Below are 13,454 nucleotides of genomic sequence, written 5' to 3'. Positions count from 1 at the left end.
TTTCTTCGTTCGTTCAGTAAAATCGTATTTGAGGTTTATTATGGTACAGTGTTACAACAGTCAGCAGCAGTTAACCCCTTCACTACTGTAGCATTCTGTACCTTGTTTTAAAATACTGTATAATTTTCACTTACATTCTATATATATATTAAAAAAAACTTTCATTCTTAATCTGTGTGTGCAGTAACATCATGTATTATCATTGCACAGATCATTTACAAGCTGTGATAGTAACTTTATACTGCAAGTAATTTTGTTATTAAAGTTTAAAGATTCCTCTAAAAACCATTGCAACAAATGTGCTTAATCTGTAGATGCACAAATAAACACCCACTTTGCCCTGTTTTGAATTTAACTTATTTTTGGTATTATTGTATTTCCGTGGCGTTTCTTTGAAATATTTCTACTGCAAATCACCTTTGCGAATGACAAGATTTTTCTAGTTAGAAGTCTTAGTACTGATTCCGGTGCCTATTGAAAGCGACTATCTAATCGTAACTTTACAAATGATCCTAACTTATAACGAGCGGTAACAAAGGTTTTTTTTTATTATCACATTCAAAAAAAACATTTAGAGTTTTAATTAATCTATTGAAATTCAACTCCACTTAAAGTTTTCAATGCTTCCTTGTGACGTGGCTATGACGTTACACCTGGAAACGCACTCTCCCCATTTCTAAGCAGGTATTTTGCCTTGAAGAAATGCAAATGCACCAAGGTTCAGCACAGTCAGAAAAAACAATTGTGTGTGTGTGTGTTTTCCCACAAGCCAATGTCTCTCGGGTTACAGGGATGAGAATTTAAAGAGTGGTCATGTCACTTGGAACGTCGTTTTTCTTCAGGCTTTTTGATATGTTTTTATGGATGAGTTTCCAGCGGTAGGCACTTCTGTTCTTCCTTGGGTGGGATATGTTTTCTTTCTCCTCGTCTTCAGCCTTCTTCCTGGCCTTTTGGTAATCGCTTCTCTCTTCGACCCTTGAAAGCAAAATTGAGAGAGCTGCGTTAAAATACAGGACCGACGCACAGCACAATGTTAGACTTTTTTAGATGCAGCACGGAAACAGGCCCTTCGGCCCGCCTGGTCTGCGCCAACTAACGATCGCCCCGTGCGGGCTAGCACTTCATCTGCCACGCATCTGCCCACTCCCCCAACCTGTCCAAGTCACCCTGCATTCTCATAGCATCCTCCTTACAGTTCACACTGCCACCCAGCTTTGTGTCATCTGCAAATGTGCTAATGTTACTTTGAATCCCTTCATCCAAATCATTGATGTATATTGTAAATAGCTGCGGTCCCAGCACCGAGCCTTGCGACACCCCACCAGTCACTGCCTGCCATTCTGAAAGGGACCCGTTAATCGCTCCTCTTTTGTTCCTTGCAGACAGGAAACATAGAGTACGGATTAACGGGTCTCTTTCATGGTGTTGTGGACCGAAATTATTTGATTGCTCATTGCTGCAGCTCTGAAAGGGAAATCCAGGTGTTCCCGAGATATCTACATGAGATAGACAGAAGAAGCTGGAGTAACTCAGCGGGACAGGCAGCATCTCTGGAGAGAAGGAATGGGTGACGTTTCAGGTCGAGACCCTTCTTCAGACCCAAAATGTCACACATTTCTCCTCTCCAGAGATGCTGCCTGTCCCGCTGAGTTACTCCAGCTTCTTGTGTCTACTGTTGAGAACCAGGATGGGGGAGGTGCAAACCCAAAAACCCAGAATTCAAGGACGTTCTTTTAGGAAGGCGATGAGGGGGAATTTCTTTAGTCACAGGGTGGTGACTCTGTCGAATTCTTTGCAACTAAAGGCTGTGGAGGCCAAGTCAGTGGATATATTTAAGGCAGAGATTAGTACGGGTGTCAGAGTTGATGGGGAGTTAGGCAGGAGAATGGGGTTAGGAGGGAGAGATAGATCAGCCATGATTGAATGGTGGAGCAGACTCGATGGGCCCAATGGCCTAATTCTGCTATCACATGATTTTATGATCCTATGAAGGCAGGAGAATGGGGTTCAGAGAAAAAGATAGATCAGCCATGATTGAATGGCAGTGCTGACTCGATGGGCCGAATGGCCTAGTTCTGTTCCTATGATGATGTATGAACCATTGGAGTTAGGTGAATAACTCTTGCTGAGCAGTTTAATCCAGTGGATATTCTACAGAACACTTTTCACAGCTTTCAGCTTTCAGCTTTTACCTTAAATACCACTTTTCCACATTGAGGCCCAGCAAGTCTCCTGGTATTCCAGCTCTGGGCCAAAGCCAAGCCGGAAGTCTCCTCTCAAGAAGAAGTGTGGTTGCAGCAATCTGAAACAACATTCACCTGTTAGTGGTTAAACTACCTCCTTTTAAGAGTCAATCAAGCGTTGTATTGTCAAATGGTAACGGTGTCCGTTATTGCCAACTGCCTGCGATAACTGAGTAAGATATTATCATTGTATAAGGGGAGATCTTACAGAGGTGTATAAAATCATGAGAGGAATACATCGGGTAGATGCACAGAGTCTTTTGCCCAGAGTAGGGGAATCGAGGACCAGAGAACATAGGTTCAAGGTGAAGGGGGAAAGATTTAATAGGAATCTGAGGGGTAACTTTTTCACACAAAGGGTGGTGGGTGTTTGGATCGCGCTGCCAGAGGAGGTAGTTGAGGTTGGTACCATCGCAACGTTTAAGAAACAGTTAGACAGGTACATGGATAGGACAGGTTTGGAGGGATATGGACCAAACGCAGGCAGGTTGGGGCTAGTGTAGATGGGACTTGTTGGCCGGTGTGGGCAAGTTGCGCCAAAGGATAGAGTGTCTACTCTGGATGACTCTGTGATCCTACCTAGCAGAAACAAGCAACTGCAGATAGGACACAAGGTGCTGGAGTAACTCAGCAGGTCAGGCGGAGTCTCTGGGGAATGTAAATTTGTCTCCAGACTCTCAGTCTGGAACTGGGCCTGGAATCGGGGTGAGTTGATGGCCTGCTGGTAGCCGGGGGGATGAGGGGGGGGGAGAGACGAGGATCGGCGGAGTCGATGGTCGCGACCCGCGGGCAGCTGGAGTGAGGATAAGGTGCGTCGGTGGCGGAGTCCGGCATGGGTGGCATGGGCATGTATGGGTGGACTAGGCATGTATGGGTGGACTAGGCATGTATGGGTGGTGTGGGCATGTATGGGTGGCATGGGCATTTATGGGTGGACTGGGCATTTATGGGTGGATTGGGCATTTATGGGTGGACTGGGCATGTATGGGTGGACTAGGCATGTATGGGTGGTGTGGGCATGTATGGGTGGACTGGGCATATATGGGTGGACTGGGCATTTATGGGTGGACTGGGCATGTATGGGTGGACTGGGCATGTATGGGTGGACTGGGCATTTATGGGTATGGGTGGGTGGACTGGGCATGTATGGGTGGACTGGGCATGTATGGGTGGACTGGGCATTTATGGGTGGACTGGGCATGTATGGGTGGACTGGGCATGTATGGGTGGACTGGGCATTTATGGGTGGACTGGGCATTTATGGGTGGAATGGGCATGTATGGGTGGACTGGGCATGTATGGGTGGACTGGGCATTTATGGGTGGCATGAGCATGTATGGGTGGACTGGGCATGTATGGGTGGACTGGGCATGTATGGGTGGACTGGGCATGTATGGGTGGACTGGGCATGTATGGGTGGACTGGGCATGTATGGGTGGACTGGGCATGTATGGGTGGACTGGGCATGTATGGGTGGACTGGGCATGTATGGGTGGACTGGGCATGTATGGGTGGACTGGGCATGTATGGGTGGACTGGGCATGTATGGGTGGACTGGGCATGTATGGGTGGACTGGGCATTTATGGGTGGACTGGGCATTTATGGGTGGACTGGGCATGTATGGGTGGACTGGGCATGTATGGGTGGACTGGGCATGTGGGCATGTATGGGTGGACTGGGCATGTATGGGTGGACTGGGCATATATGGGTGGACTGGGCATGTATGGGTGGACTGGGCATATATGGGTGGACTGGGCATGTATGGGTGGACTGGGCATGTATGGGTGGACTGGGCATTTATGGGTGGACTGGGCATGTATGGGTGGACTGGGCATGTATGGGTGGACTGGGCATTTATGGGTGGATTTATGGGTGGACTGGGCATTTATGGGTGGACTGGGCATGTATGGGTGGACTGGGCATGTATGGGTGGACTGGGCATTTATGGGTGGACTGGGCAGGCGGGGCTGCATGTGGCGTGAGCCAGCAGTGGCATCGACGGTTATTCGCAGGTCCGTCCACTATGACCTAAACCAGTTATTAGTTTGGTTCAGTTTGGTTTATTATCAAGGTACAGTGAAAAACATGCTAATCAGTCAGCAGAAAGACTATAGTATACATGATTACAATCCAGCCGTCCACAGTGGACAGATGATTGATAAAGGGAATAATGTTTAGTGCAAGTAGAGTCTGATTAAAGACAGTCCGAGGGTCTCCAATGAGGTCGATCGTAGCTCACCACCGCTTTCTAGTTGTTGATAGGATGGTTCAGTTGCCTGATAACAACTGGGAAGAAACTGTCCCTGAATCTGTTCTGATGGGACTGGGGGAGAAAGAGGGAATGACCAGGATAAAGATGCCCGGTAAAACGAGGATTTACAGCACTGGATTTTCCCTTGCGTTGATCATGCTTTCAGTGAAGGGGAATTCAATCCACCTGATGGTAGACACAAAATGCTGGAGTAACTCAGCAGGTGAAGCAGCATCTCTGGAGAGAAGGAATGGGTGACGTTTCGGGTAGAGATTCCTACTCGAGCATTTTGCTGAGTTACTCCAGCATTTTGTGTCTACCTTCGATTTTAACCAGCATCTGCAGTTCTTTCTTACACATTCAATCCACCTGATGCTGGCTTTCCCTCGCACTAAACGTTTGTTTCCTTATCATGTATCTGTACTCTGTGAATGGATCGATTGTGATCATGTATTGTCTTTCCGCTGACTGGTTAGCACGCAACAAAAGCTTTTCACTGTACCACGGCACACGTGACGATAAACTGAACAATAACAGCTATCTTATTAATGTTTAAGATGGAACGGCAGATGCTGGAAAAATGGAAGGTAGACAAAAATGCTGGAGAAACTCAGCGGGTGAGGCAGCATCTATGGGCGACGTTTCGGGTCGAGACCCTTCTTCAGACTGATGTCAGGGGAGGGGGCAGGTCACATACAAAACAACAAATAAATAAATAAATCATGAATATAAATAAAATTAAATTAATTCTCTCGGAACTCCTTGCGACTTCTCGCAGAACGCTAGCGTTCCAGGGAACACCGGTTGAGAAACGCTGCTTTGGAGTGTGGGAGGAAATTGGAATTCCCGGAGAAAACCCACCCAGTCACTGGGATAACGTCACAACCTCCGTACAGACAGCACCGTTAGTCAGGATCGAACCCGGTTCTCTGGCGCTGTGAGGCAGTAGTTCTACTGCTGCGCCACCGTGCGGCCCTTGCAGTTCATCCAGTACTGTATCTCTTTTTGGTATAAACCAGCGTCTGCAGTTCTTTGTTTCTGGTCTCGGCCGTTCCTTCGCTCCATAAATGCTGCCTCACCCGCTGAGTTTCTCCAGCATTTTCGTCCACCATCTTATTAATGTTACACCATTAACCAAGCCGGTTTAAAAAATACAAAATCCTTAGCGAGGGCCAAAAACTAATTAGGAATGAAAGCGTTTAGAGGGAAAGGAATTGTGGACACTACCTGAGCTTTCCAGAGCGATTTTCTTTCACTGACAACTCGATAGTGAGTGTCTCCCATGAGAGCGATGAATAGATTGAGCAGAAGGACGAAGCCAAAGCACATGTACACCATGTAAAGGACAATGATGATGTCAGGGATCTTGATATCAGGAGGGCCAGGCAGTTCAGTCAGACCCATCATCAGCTGGAACAATGTGAAAATAGTGATGGTAAAGTCCCTGAAGTACAAGTAAGTGTTGGGGTCCAGGGCTTGAAAGTGAACGTCAAAACCTATGATGTTTTCAAATACAAGCAAACGATTAAAAGATGCAATAAAAACCAACTGGAGTTAAGCAACAAGCAGAATATAGACCAAAACAAGCCCGCGGACCTTTCAACGAGTTACCGACTATCAACACTGCAACTGGACTTTCATTAGGACTCTCGTTTACGGGCAGCACGGTGGCACAGCAGTAGAGTTGCTGCCACACAGCGCCAGAGACCCGGGTTCGATCCCGGCTACGGGTGCTGTCTGTACAGAGTTTGTACGTTCTCCCAGTGACCTGCGTGGGTTTTCTCCGGGTGCTCCGGTTTCCTCCCACACTCCAAAGACGTGCAGGTTTGTAGGCTAATTGGCTTTGGTAAAATTGTAAATCCTTGTAACTAATCAATAATATCACACAGAGAGTTGTGAATCTGTGGAATTCTCTGCCTCAGAGGGCAGTGGAGGCCGGTTCTCTGGATACTTTCAAGAGAGAGATGGATAGGGCTCCTAAAGATAGTGGAGTCAGGGGATATAGAAACATAGAAAAATAGAAAATAGGTGCAGGAGTAGGCCATTCGGCCCTTCGAGACTGCACCGCCATTCAATATGATCATGGCTGATCATCCAACTCAGTATCCTGTACTTGCCTTCTCTCCATACCCCCTGATCCCTTTAGCCACAAGGGCCACTTCTAACTCCCTCTTAAATATAGCCAATGAACTGGCCTCAACTACCTTCTGTGGTAGAGAATTCCACAGATTCATCACTCTCTGTGTGAAAAATGTTTTTTCTCATCTCGGTCCTAAAAGGTTTCCCCCTTATCCTTAAACTGTGACCCCTTGTTCTGGACCTCCCCAACATCGGGAACAATCTTCCTGCATCTAGCCTGTTCAACCCCTTAAGAATTTTGTAAGTTTCTATAAGATCCCCCCTCAATCTTCTAAATTCTAGCGAGCACAAGCCGAGTCTATCCAGTCTTTGTTCATATGAAAGTCCCGACATCCCAGGAATCAGTCTGGTGAACCTTCTCTGTACTCCCTCTATGGCAAGAATGTCCTTCCTCAGATTAGGAGACCAAAACTGTACGCAATATTCCAGGTGTGGTCTCACCAACACCCTGTATAACTGCAGTAGAACCTTCCAGCACTGAGCCTTGTGGTACCCCACTAGTCACTACCTGCCATTCTGAAAAGGACCCGTTTACTTTGCTTCCTGTCTGCCAGCCAGCTCTCTATCCACATCAATACTAAACCCCCAATACTGTGTGCTTTAAGTTTGTTTACTAATCTCTTATGTGGGACCTTGTCGAAAGCCGTCTGAAAGTCCTGATATAACACATCCACTGGTTCTCCCTTATCCACTCTACTAGTTACATCCTCGAAATATTCTATAAGATTCGTCAGACATGATTTACCTTTGATAAATCCATGCTGTCTTTGTCCAATGATTTCACCACTTTCCAAATGTGCTGCTATCCCATCTTTAATAAGTGACTCTAGCAGTTTCCCCACTACCGATGTTAGACTAACTAGTCTGTAATACCCCGTTTTCTCTCTCCCTCCCTTTTTAAAAAGTGGGGTTACATTAGCTACCCCCAATCCTCAGGAACTACTCTAGAATCTAAAGAGTTTTGAAAAATTACCACTAATGCATCCACTATTTCTGGGGCTACTTCCTTAAGTACTCAGGGATGCAGCCTATCTGGCCCTGGGGTTTATCGGCCTTTAATCCATTCAATTTACCTAACACCACTTCCCGGCTAACCTGGATTTCACTCAGTTCCTCCATCTCATTTGACCCCGGTCCCCTGCTATTTCCGGCAGATTATTTATGTCTTCCTTAGTGAAGACAGAACCAAAGTAGTTATTCAATTGGTCTGCCATGTCCTTGTCCCCATAATCAATTCACCTGTTTCTGACTGCAAGAGACCTACATTTGTTTTAACTCATCTTTTTCTCTTCACATATCTATAAAAACTTTTGCAGTCAGTTTTTATGTTCCCTGCCAGTTTTCTTTCATAATCTATTTTCCCTTTCCTAATTAAGCCCTTTGTCCTCCTCTGATGGACTCTGAATTTCTCCCAGTCCTCTGGTAGGCTGCTTTATCTGGCTAATTTGTATGCTTCAACATCTTTTGTTTTGACACTATCCCTGATTTCCCTTGTTATCCACGGATGCACTACCTTCCCTGATTTATTAATTTGCCAAAGTGGGATGAACAATTGTTGTAGTTCATCCATTCAGTCTTTAAATGCCTTCCATTGCATATCCACCGTCAACCCTTTAAGAATCAATTGCCAGTCTATATTGGCCAATTCACGTCTCATACCCTCAAAGTTACCTTTCTTTAAGTGCAGAACCCTTGTTTCTGAATAAATTATGTCACTCTCCATCCAAATGAAGAACTCAACCATATTATGGTCACTCCTGCCCAAGGGGCCACGCACAACAAGACTGCTAACTAACCCTTCCTCATTACTCAATACCCAGTCTAGAATAGCCTGCTCTCTCGTTGGTTCCTCTACATGTTGGTTTAGAAAACTATCCCACATACATTCCAAGAAATCCTCTTCCTCAGCACCCCTGCCAATTTGATTCACCCAATCTATATGTAGATTGAAGTCACCCATTATAACTGTTTTACCTTTGTTGCACACATTTCTAATTTCCTGTTTGATGCCATCCCCAACTCCACTACAACTGTTAGGTGGCCTGTACACAACTCCCACTAGCGTTTTCTGCCCCTTAGTGTTTCGCAGCTCTACCCATATCGATTCCACATCCTCCAAGCTAATGTCCTTCCTTTCTATTGCGTTAAATGGGGAGAAGGCAGGAACGGGGTACTGATTCTGGATGATCAGCCATGATCATATTGAATGACGGTGCTGGCTCGAAGGGTCAAATGGCCTACTCCTGCACCTATTGTCTATTGTCTATCTTTCAATCGATCAATCACAGCTTTTATTTTGAACAGTGACATTTACCGCATCTTACTCAACTCAAAATATTTACATGGCTTTTCTCTCTACTCATACTGATGGTCATGTTATTCATTCCCGGTATATTATTCAGGTATATTTTGAATGGTTTTATTTCTACCAACATAATGCATAATTTACCCACCTGCACCGAATCCTATGATGACAATTATCAGAACGTAACAAAACCTCATAAGATCACCAAAGATCATCTGGGAAGAGAGAAAGAAAACAGGTAATTGGTTTCGGTCTTGCAATTGGACTATGATGGTACGTTTGAAGGTATTACAGGAGCAGATTCATGGGGCTGTCCCACTGTACGAGTTAATTCAAGAGTCCTCCCGAGTTTCCCCTGATTCGAACTCGGAGAATTATGGTAATAGCCGCTCGTCAGTACTCGGGGCTCTCGTGGACATTTTTTCAACATGTTGAAAAATCTTCACGAGTCTTCACGAGCTTATCGCGTTTCCCGAGTACCTGCCGTTAGCGTTACGAGCCACCAAGAGACGTCCCGAGCTCCGACGTACCCGCCACGTACATTCTACGTGCTTACCACAAGTTTTTGTTTTTTTTAAACTCGGGAGAATTAGCTCGTACAGTGAGACAGGCCCTTAAATTACTCAGAGCTAGATAGGGCTCTTAAAGATAGCGGAGTCAGGGATATGGGGAGAAGGCAGGAATGGGGTACTGATTGGAGGTGATCAGCCATGATCACATTGAATGACGGTGCTGGCTCAAAGGGCCGAATGGGACATCAGGATCTCGGTTGAGGAAGATAGACACAAAATGCTGGAGTAGGTCATCGGATCAGGCAGCATCTCTGGAGAGAAGGAATAGGTGACGTTTTGGGATGAGACTGAATTGATACAACTGGTATTGAGATCATTCAGTAGGAAGGAACAGCAGATGCTGGTTTACACTGAAGATCATGGAAGTCAGTTCTGGATAGGGTTGCCAAGTGTCCCGTATTAGCCGGGACTTCTCGTATATTGGGCTAAATTGCTTTGTCCCGAACGGGACCACCCTTGTCCTGTATTTGACTGCTACTACTTGGGTCGAGGGGACTGTCGGGTCAGAGCGCCACATCCAGCCCCGCCTCACCCGTCCCGACGTAGTGCATCTCATGGAGTGCAGCAGCAGCAGCAGCGCCTCGCACGTGGCCCCGTCGGTCGGCAGCCCGGCCAGCTGTCCGACCTTCGGATCTTAGTTTACCACTGACACCACCACCCCTCTTTCTCATGGCCGATCACGAGTTGGATGGGGTGTTGGACTTTGCGCGCGATGTCGTGTGGACCAAAACTCCTCAGCTGGCCCCGCCGGCTGGGCTTTGTGTGTAGTCCAGCACCCGGGCCAACTCATCATTCACCCAGCCACGGCCGAGTCGGTCAACGAATTGCCGTGGGGAATTTGTCCCGTATTTTGATCTTTTGCCCCTTATTTGGGAGTGAGAGAGTCGGCAAGCCTATTCCTGGAGCAAGCGACAGAGGAGAATGAACTGACCTTTTGTATCATGATGCAGAGAGGACCGAGTAACTTGAATCCACGGGCAAAATAAAGAACGTTACACCAAGCACTTATCAGCGCGTACGCCATTATAACCGTTTCCCATTCGTGGTTCAGAACCCTCAGTATCATGGTGATTAATACAAAGCAAGCATAAACAATCCTGCAAACAAAGATGAGAAAACAAATTTTAAATTTGTGGCAAAAAGAGACAAGTGCTCTTACATGATGTCCCTGGTGTAACAACAAGTTGTATTTTCACCATGGCTTTTGTTGCTAAGTTGCAGTGTCACAGAGTCACACAGAACGGAAACAGGCCCTTCGGCCCAACTTGTCCATGCCAACCAAGATGCCCCATTCACGTTAGTCCCGTTTGCCTGCCTCCCCCGCGTTTGGTCCACGTCCTTCGAAGAGTCGCTGCCTCAAAAAGATTGAAAGATCCACAACAACTCTGGCCATGCACGTATTTCACCCCTGCCATTGGGAAGAAGGTACAGGAGCCTGAGAAATGTAACGTCCAGGTTCAGGAGCAGCTTCGTCCCTGCAGCCATCAGGCTATTAAACGCAACAACCTGGAGGGTTATTGGCCAAATACGGGCAGGCGGGATTAATGTAGCTGGGACATGTTGGCCGGTGTGGGCAGGTTGGTCCGAAGGGGCTGTTTCCATGCTGTGTCACTCTATGACTCTATAACATAGAAAATAGGTGCAGGAGCAGACCAATCGGTTCTTCGAGCCAGTACCCCGTTCCTGCTTTCTCCCCATATCACTCGATTCCGTTAGCCCTAAGAGCTAAATCTAACTCTTTTGAAAACATCCAGTGAATTGGCCTCCACTTCCTTCTGTGGCAGAGAATTCCACAGAACCTTCAAATGAGGTCTGAATATGTAGACTTGGGAGCTTTGTTTTTGACCTTGCACTATTATTGTTGTATTTGTTTGCTTGCTTGTTCTCATGGTGCCTGACCTGTTTGAGTTACTCCAGCACTTCGTGTCCTTTTGTTTATTAACAAGCATCTGCAGTTCTACATTCTGACCTTTGAAATCATTTTGTTTCTTCACACGACAATACCTCCTTTACAAAAGTTTTAATTAAGTTCTAGGTGCGGCACGGTGGTGCAGCGGTAGAGTTGCTGCCTTACAGCACCAGAGACACGGGTTCACTCCTGACTGCGGGTGCTGTCCATAGAGAATTTGGCCGTTCTCCCCGTGACCGCGTGGGCTTTCTCCGGATGCTCCGGTTTCCTCACACATTCCAAAGATGTACAGGTTTGTAGCTTAACTGGCTTGTGTGAATTGCCCCTGCTGTGTAGGATAGAACTAGTGTTTAGGTGATCGATGGACACCGGTGGATCCAAGGCCTGTTTCCACACTGTATCACTAAACAAAATTAAACTAAACGCAATTTTAGTGCGTGGACAGATGGAGTGAAGCTGTCTGTGTTCAGAGCATATTGTACACCACTCTATACTGCACACCTGTGGTCAAACCACAGAAAAACAAGCTTACAGAGACTTAAAGTAGCTTATAATGATGCCATGAGAATATTGCTTAAGAGACCTAGATGATGTAGTGCAAGTGAAATGTTTGTGGCTGCAGGAGTCAATACTTTACAAACTGCCTTAAGAAATCTTATGTATAAATGTATTTGTCGGATTAATGACCTGATCAAACATAAGGTTTAGCACCACACGCTACCAATCCCAGCTGTGGGGACACTGGTATCATTGTCTCGTTGTAGGACACTGATTTTTTTAAATTCTTGACCTTAAACCTTGTATTGTGCTTTTGTATGTGATTTATTGTGCCTTTTGTATGCAATTTATTCTATGAGTCCAGGCCTTATCACAAGTGGGGGGAGGGGGGGGGGCAATGAGTGCCATTTGGCATGGGCCCCATGCCTGTCTGCTTCAAAGGGGCCTTGATTTGGGGGCCTCTAAAATTGAAATTGGCCTGGGCCTCAGTTCATCTATGAGAGGGCCTGCTTGAGTCTGTAATACAAAGGAAGTAGGTACTTAGGTAACGGACTTTGATTAGTACTATTCTCACATTCTGTACTGTTTTCAAATGATATAAACATTTTAAATAAAGACATTGAAAGGATGTTTGGGTAGGTACATGGATAGGAAAGGTTGAGAAGGGATATGGGGCAAATGGGACTAGCCCTTGGTCGGCATGGACAAGTTGGGCCAAAGGGCCTGTTTCCGTTCTGTGTGACTCTGCGACTCTGTAAATTCTGCAATAACACCATGGTAATAAATTGTTACAAACAGAAAATTATTTTATTCAATAAAAGTTTATAACGCACCACAATAGAGTTTGGGAAAAAGATCAAAGCTAAAAGGTGCAAGCCTTACATTGTAATGTGAAAAGGTCCTCCAGTTACAGTGTTTCCAAAATACTTTGCAGGTCCTATATGAATCAAACGTGGAATCTGTGAAGATATGGAAGAGACGGATTAGTTTTGCTGTGTGAAGATAATCATAAGATCATAAGTGTTAGGAGCAGAATTAGATCATTCGGCCCATCAAGTCTACTCCGCCATTCAATGGCTGTGCTATCTCCCCCTCCTGATAGATCCACCAAGTCATTCCTTCTCCCACATCCTCGAGTAGTTATCATCGATCACACAGCCAGCCAATTCCCCCACAGTGTTTAGATACAGATAACTTGCAAGTATATTTGTGGAATTCTCTGCCTCAGAGGGCAGTAGAGGCCAATTCACTGGATGAGTTTAAAAGAGAGTTAGATAGAGCTCTAAGGGCTAGCGGAATCAAGGGATATGGGGAGAAGGCAGGCATGGGTTAGTGGTTGTGGATGATCAGCCATGATCACAATGAATGGCGGTGCAGACTGGAAGGGCCGAATGGCCTCCTTCTGCACCTATTTTCTATGTTTCTATCTACAGTGAGTACCAACATTTCCAAGATAAAATTGCACTAACATTTCCATCATGAATAAAAAAGAGTTCTCAGACAGAGTTGGCCAGAGAAAGGAACTGCAGACACTGG

At 45.9% G+C, this 13,454-nt stretch overlaps 1 protein-coding gene across 4 annotated transcripts in view; it reads right to left on the bottom strand.

Moving 5' to 3' along the window:
- LOC129703673 (transient receptor potential cation channel subfamily V member 6-like) overlaps positions 1–13,454 on the bottom strand; it is an 83,299-nt gene continuing 69,845 nt past the window's right edge. For all 4 annotated transcript variants that reach the window (XM_055646317.1, XM_055646318.1, XM_055646320.1 and 1 more), the window contains 6 exons: positions 12,801–12,877; positions 10,443–10,608; positions 9,088–9,154; positions 5,723–5,991; positions 2,193–2,302; positions 1–975 (listed from right to left, as the gene is read on the bottom strand). In XM_055646317.1, the coding sequence (XP_055502292.1) occupies positions 801–975; positions 2,193–2,302; positions 5,723–5,991; positions 9,088–9,154; positions 10,443–10,608; positions 12,801–12,877 (864 nt within the window). In that variant the 3' untranslated portion in view covers positions 1–800. The remainder of the gene's footprint in view (positions 976–2,192; positions 2,303–5,722; positions 5,992–9,087; positions 9,155–10,442; positions 10,609–12,800; positions 12,878–13,454) is intronic.

This window comes from Leucoraja erinacea, chromosome 14 (assembly GCF_028641065.1).
Source record: "Leucoraja erinacea ecotype New England chromosome 14, Leri_hhj_1, whole genome shotgun sequence".
Taxonomy (NCBI): domain Eukaryota; kingdom Metazoa; phylum Chordata; class Chondrichthyes; order Rajiformes; family Rajidae; genus Leucoraja; species Leucoraja erinaceus.
Note: the sequence above shows the minus strand (reverse complement) of the source record. Positions and strands in the feature narration are given on the sequence as shown.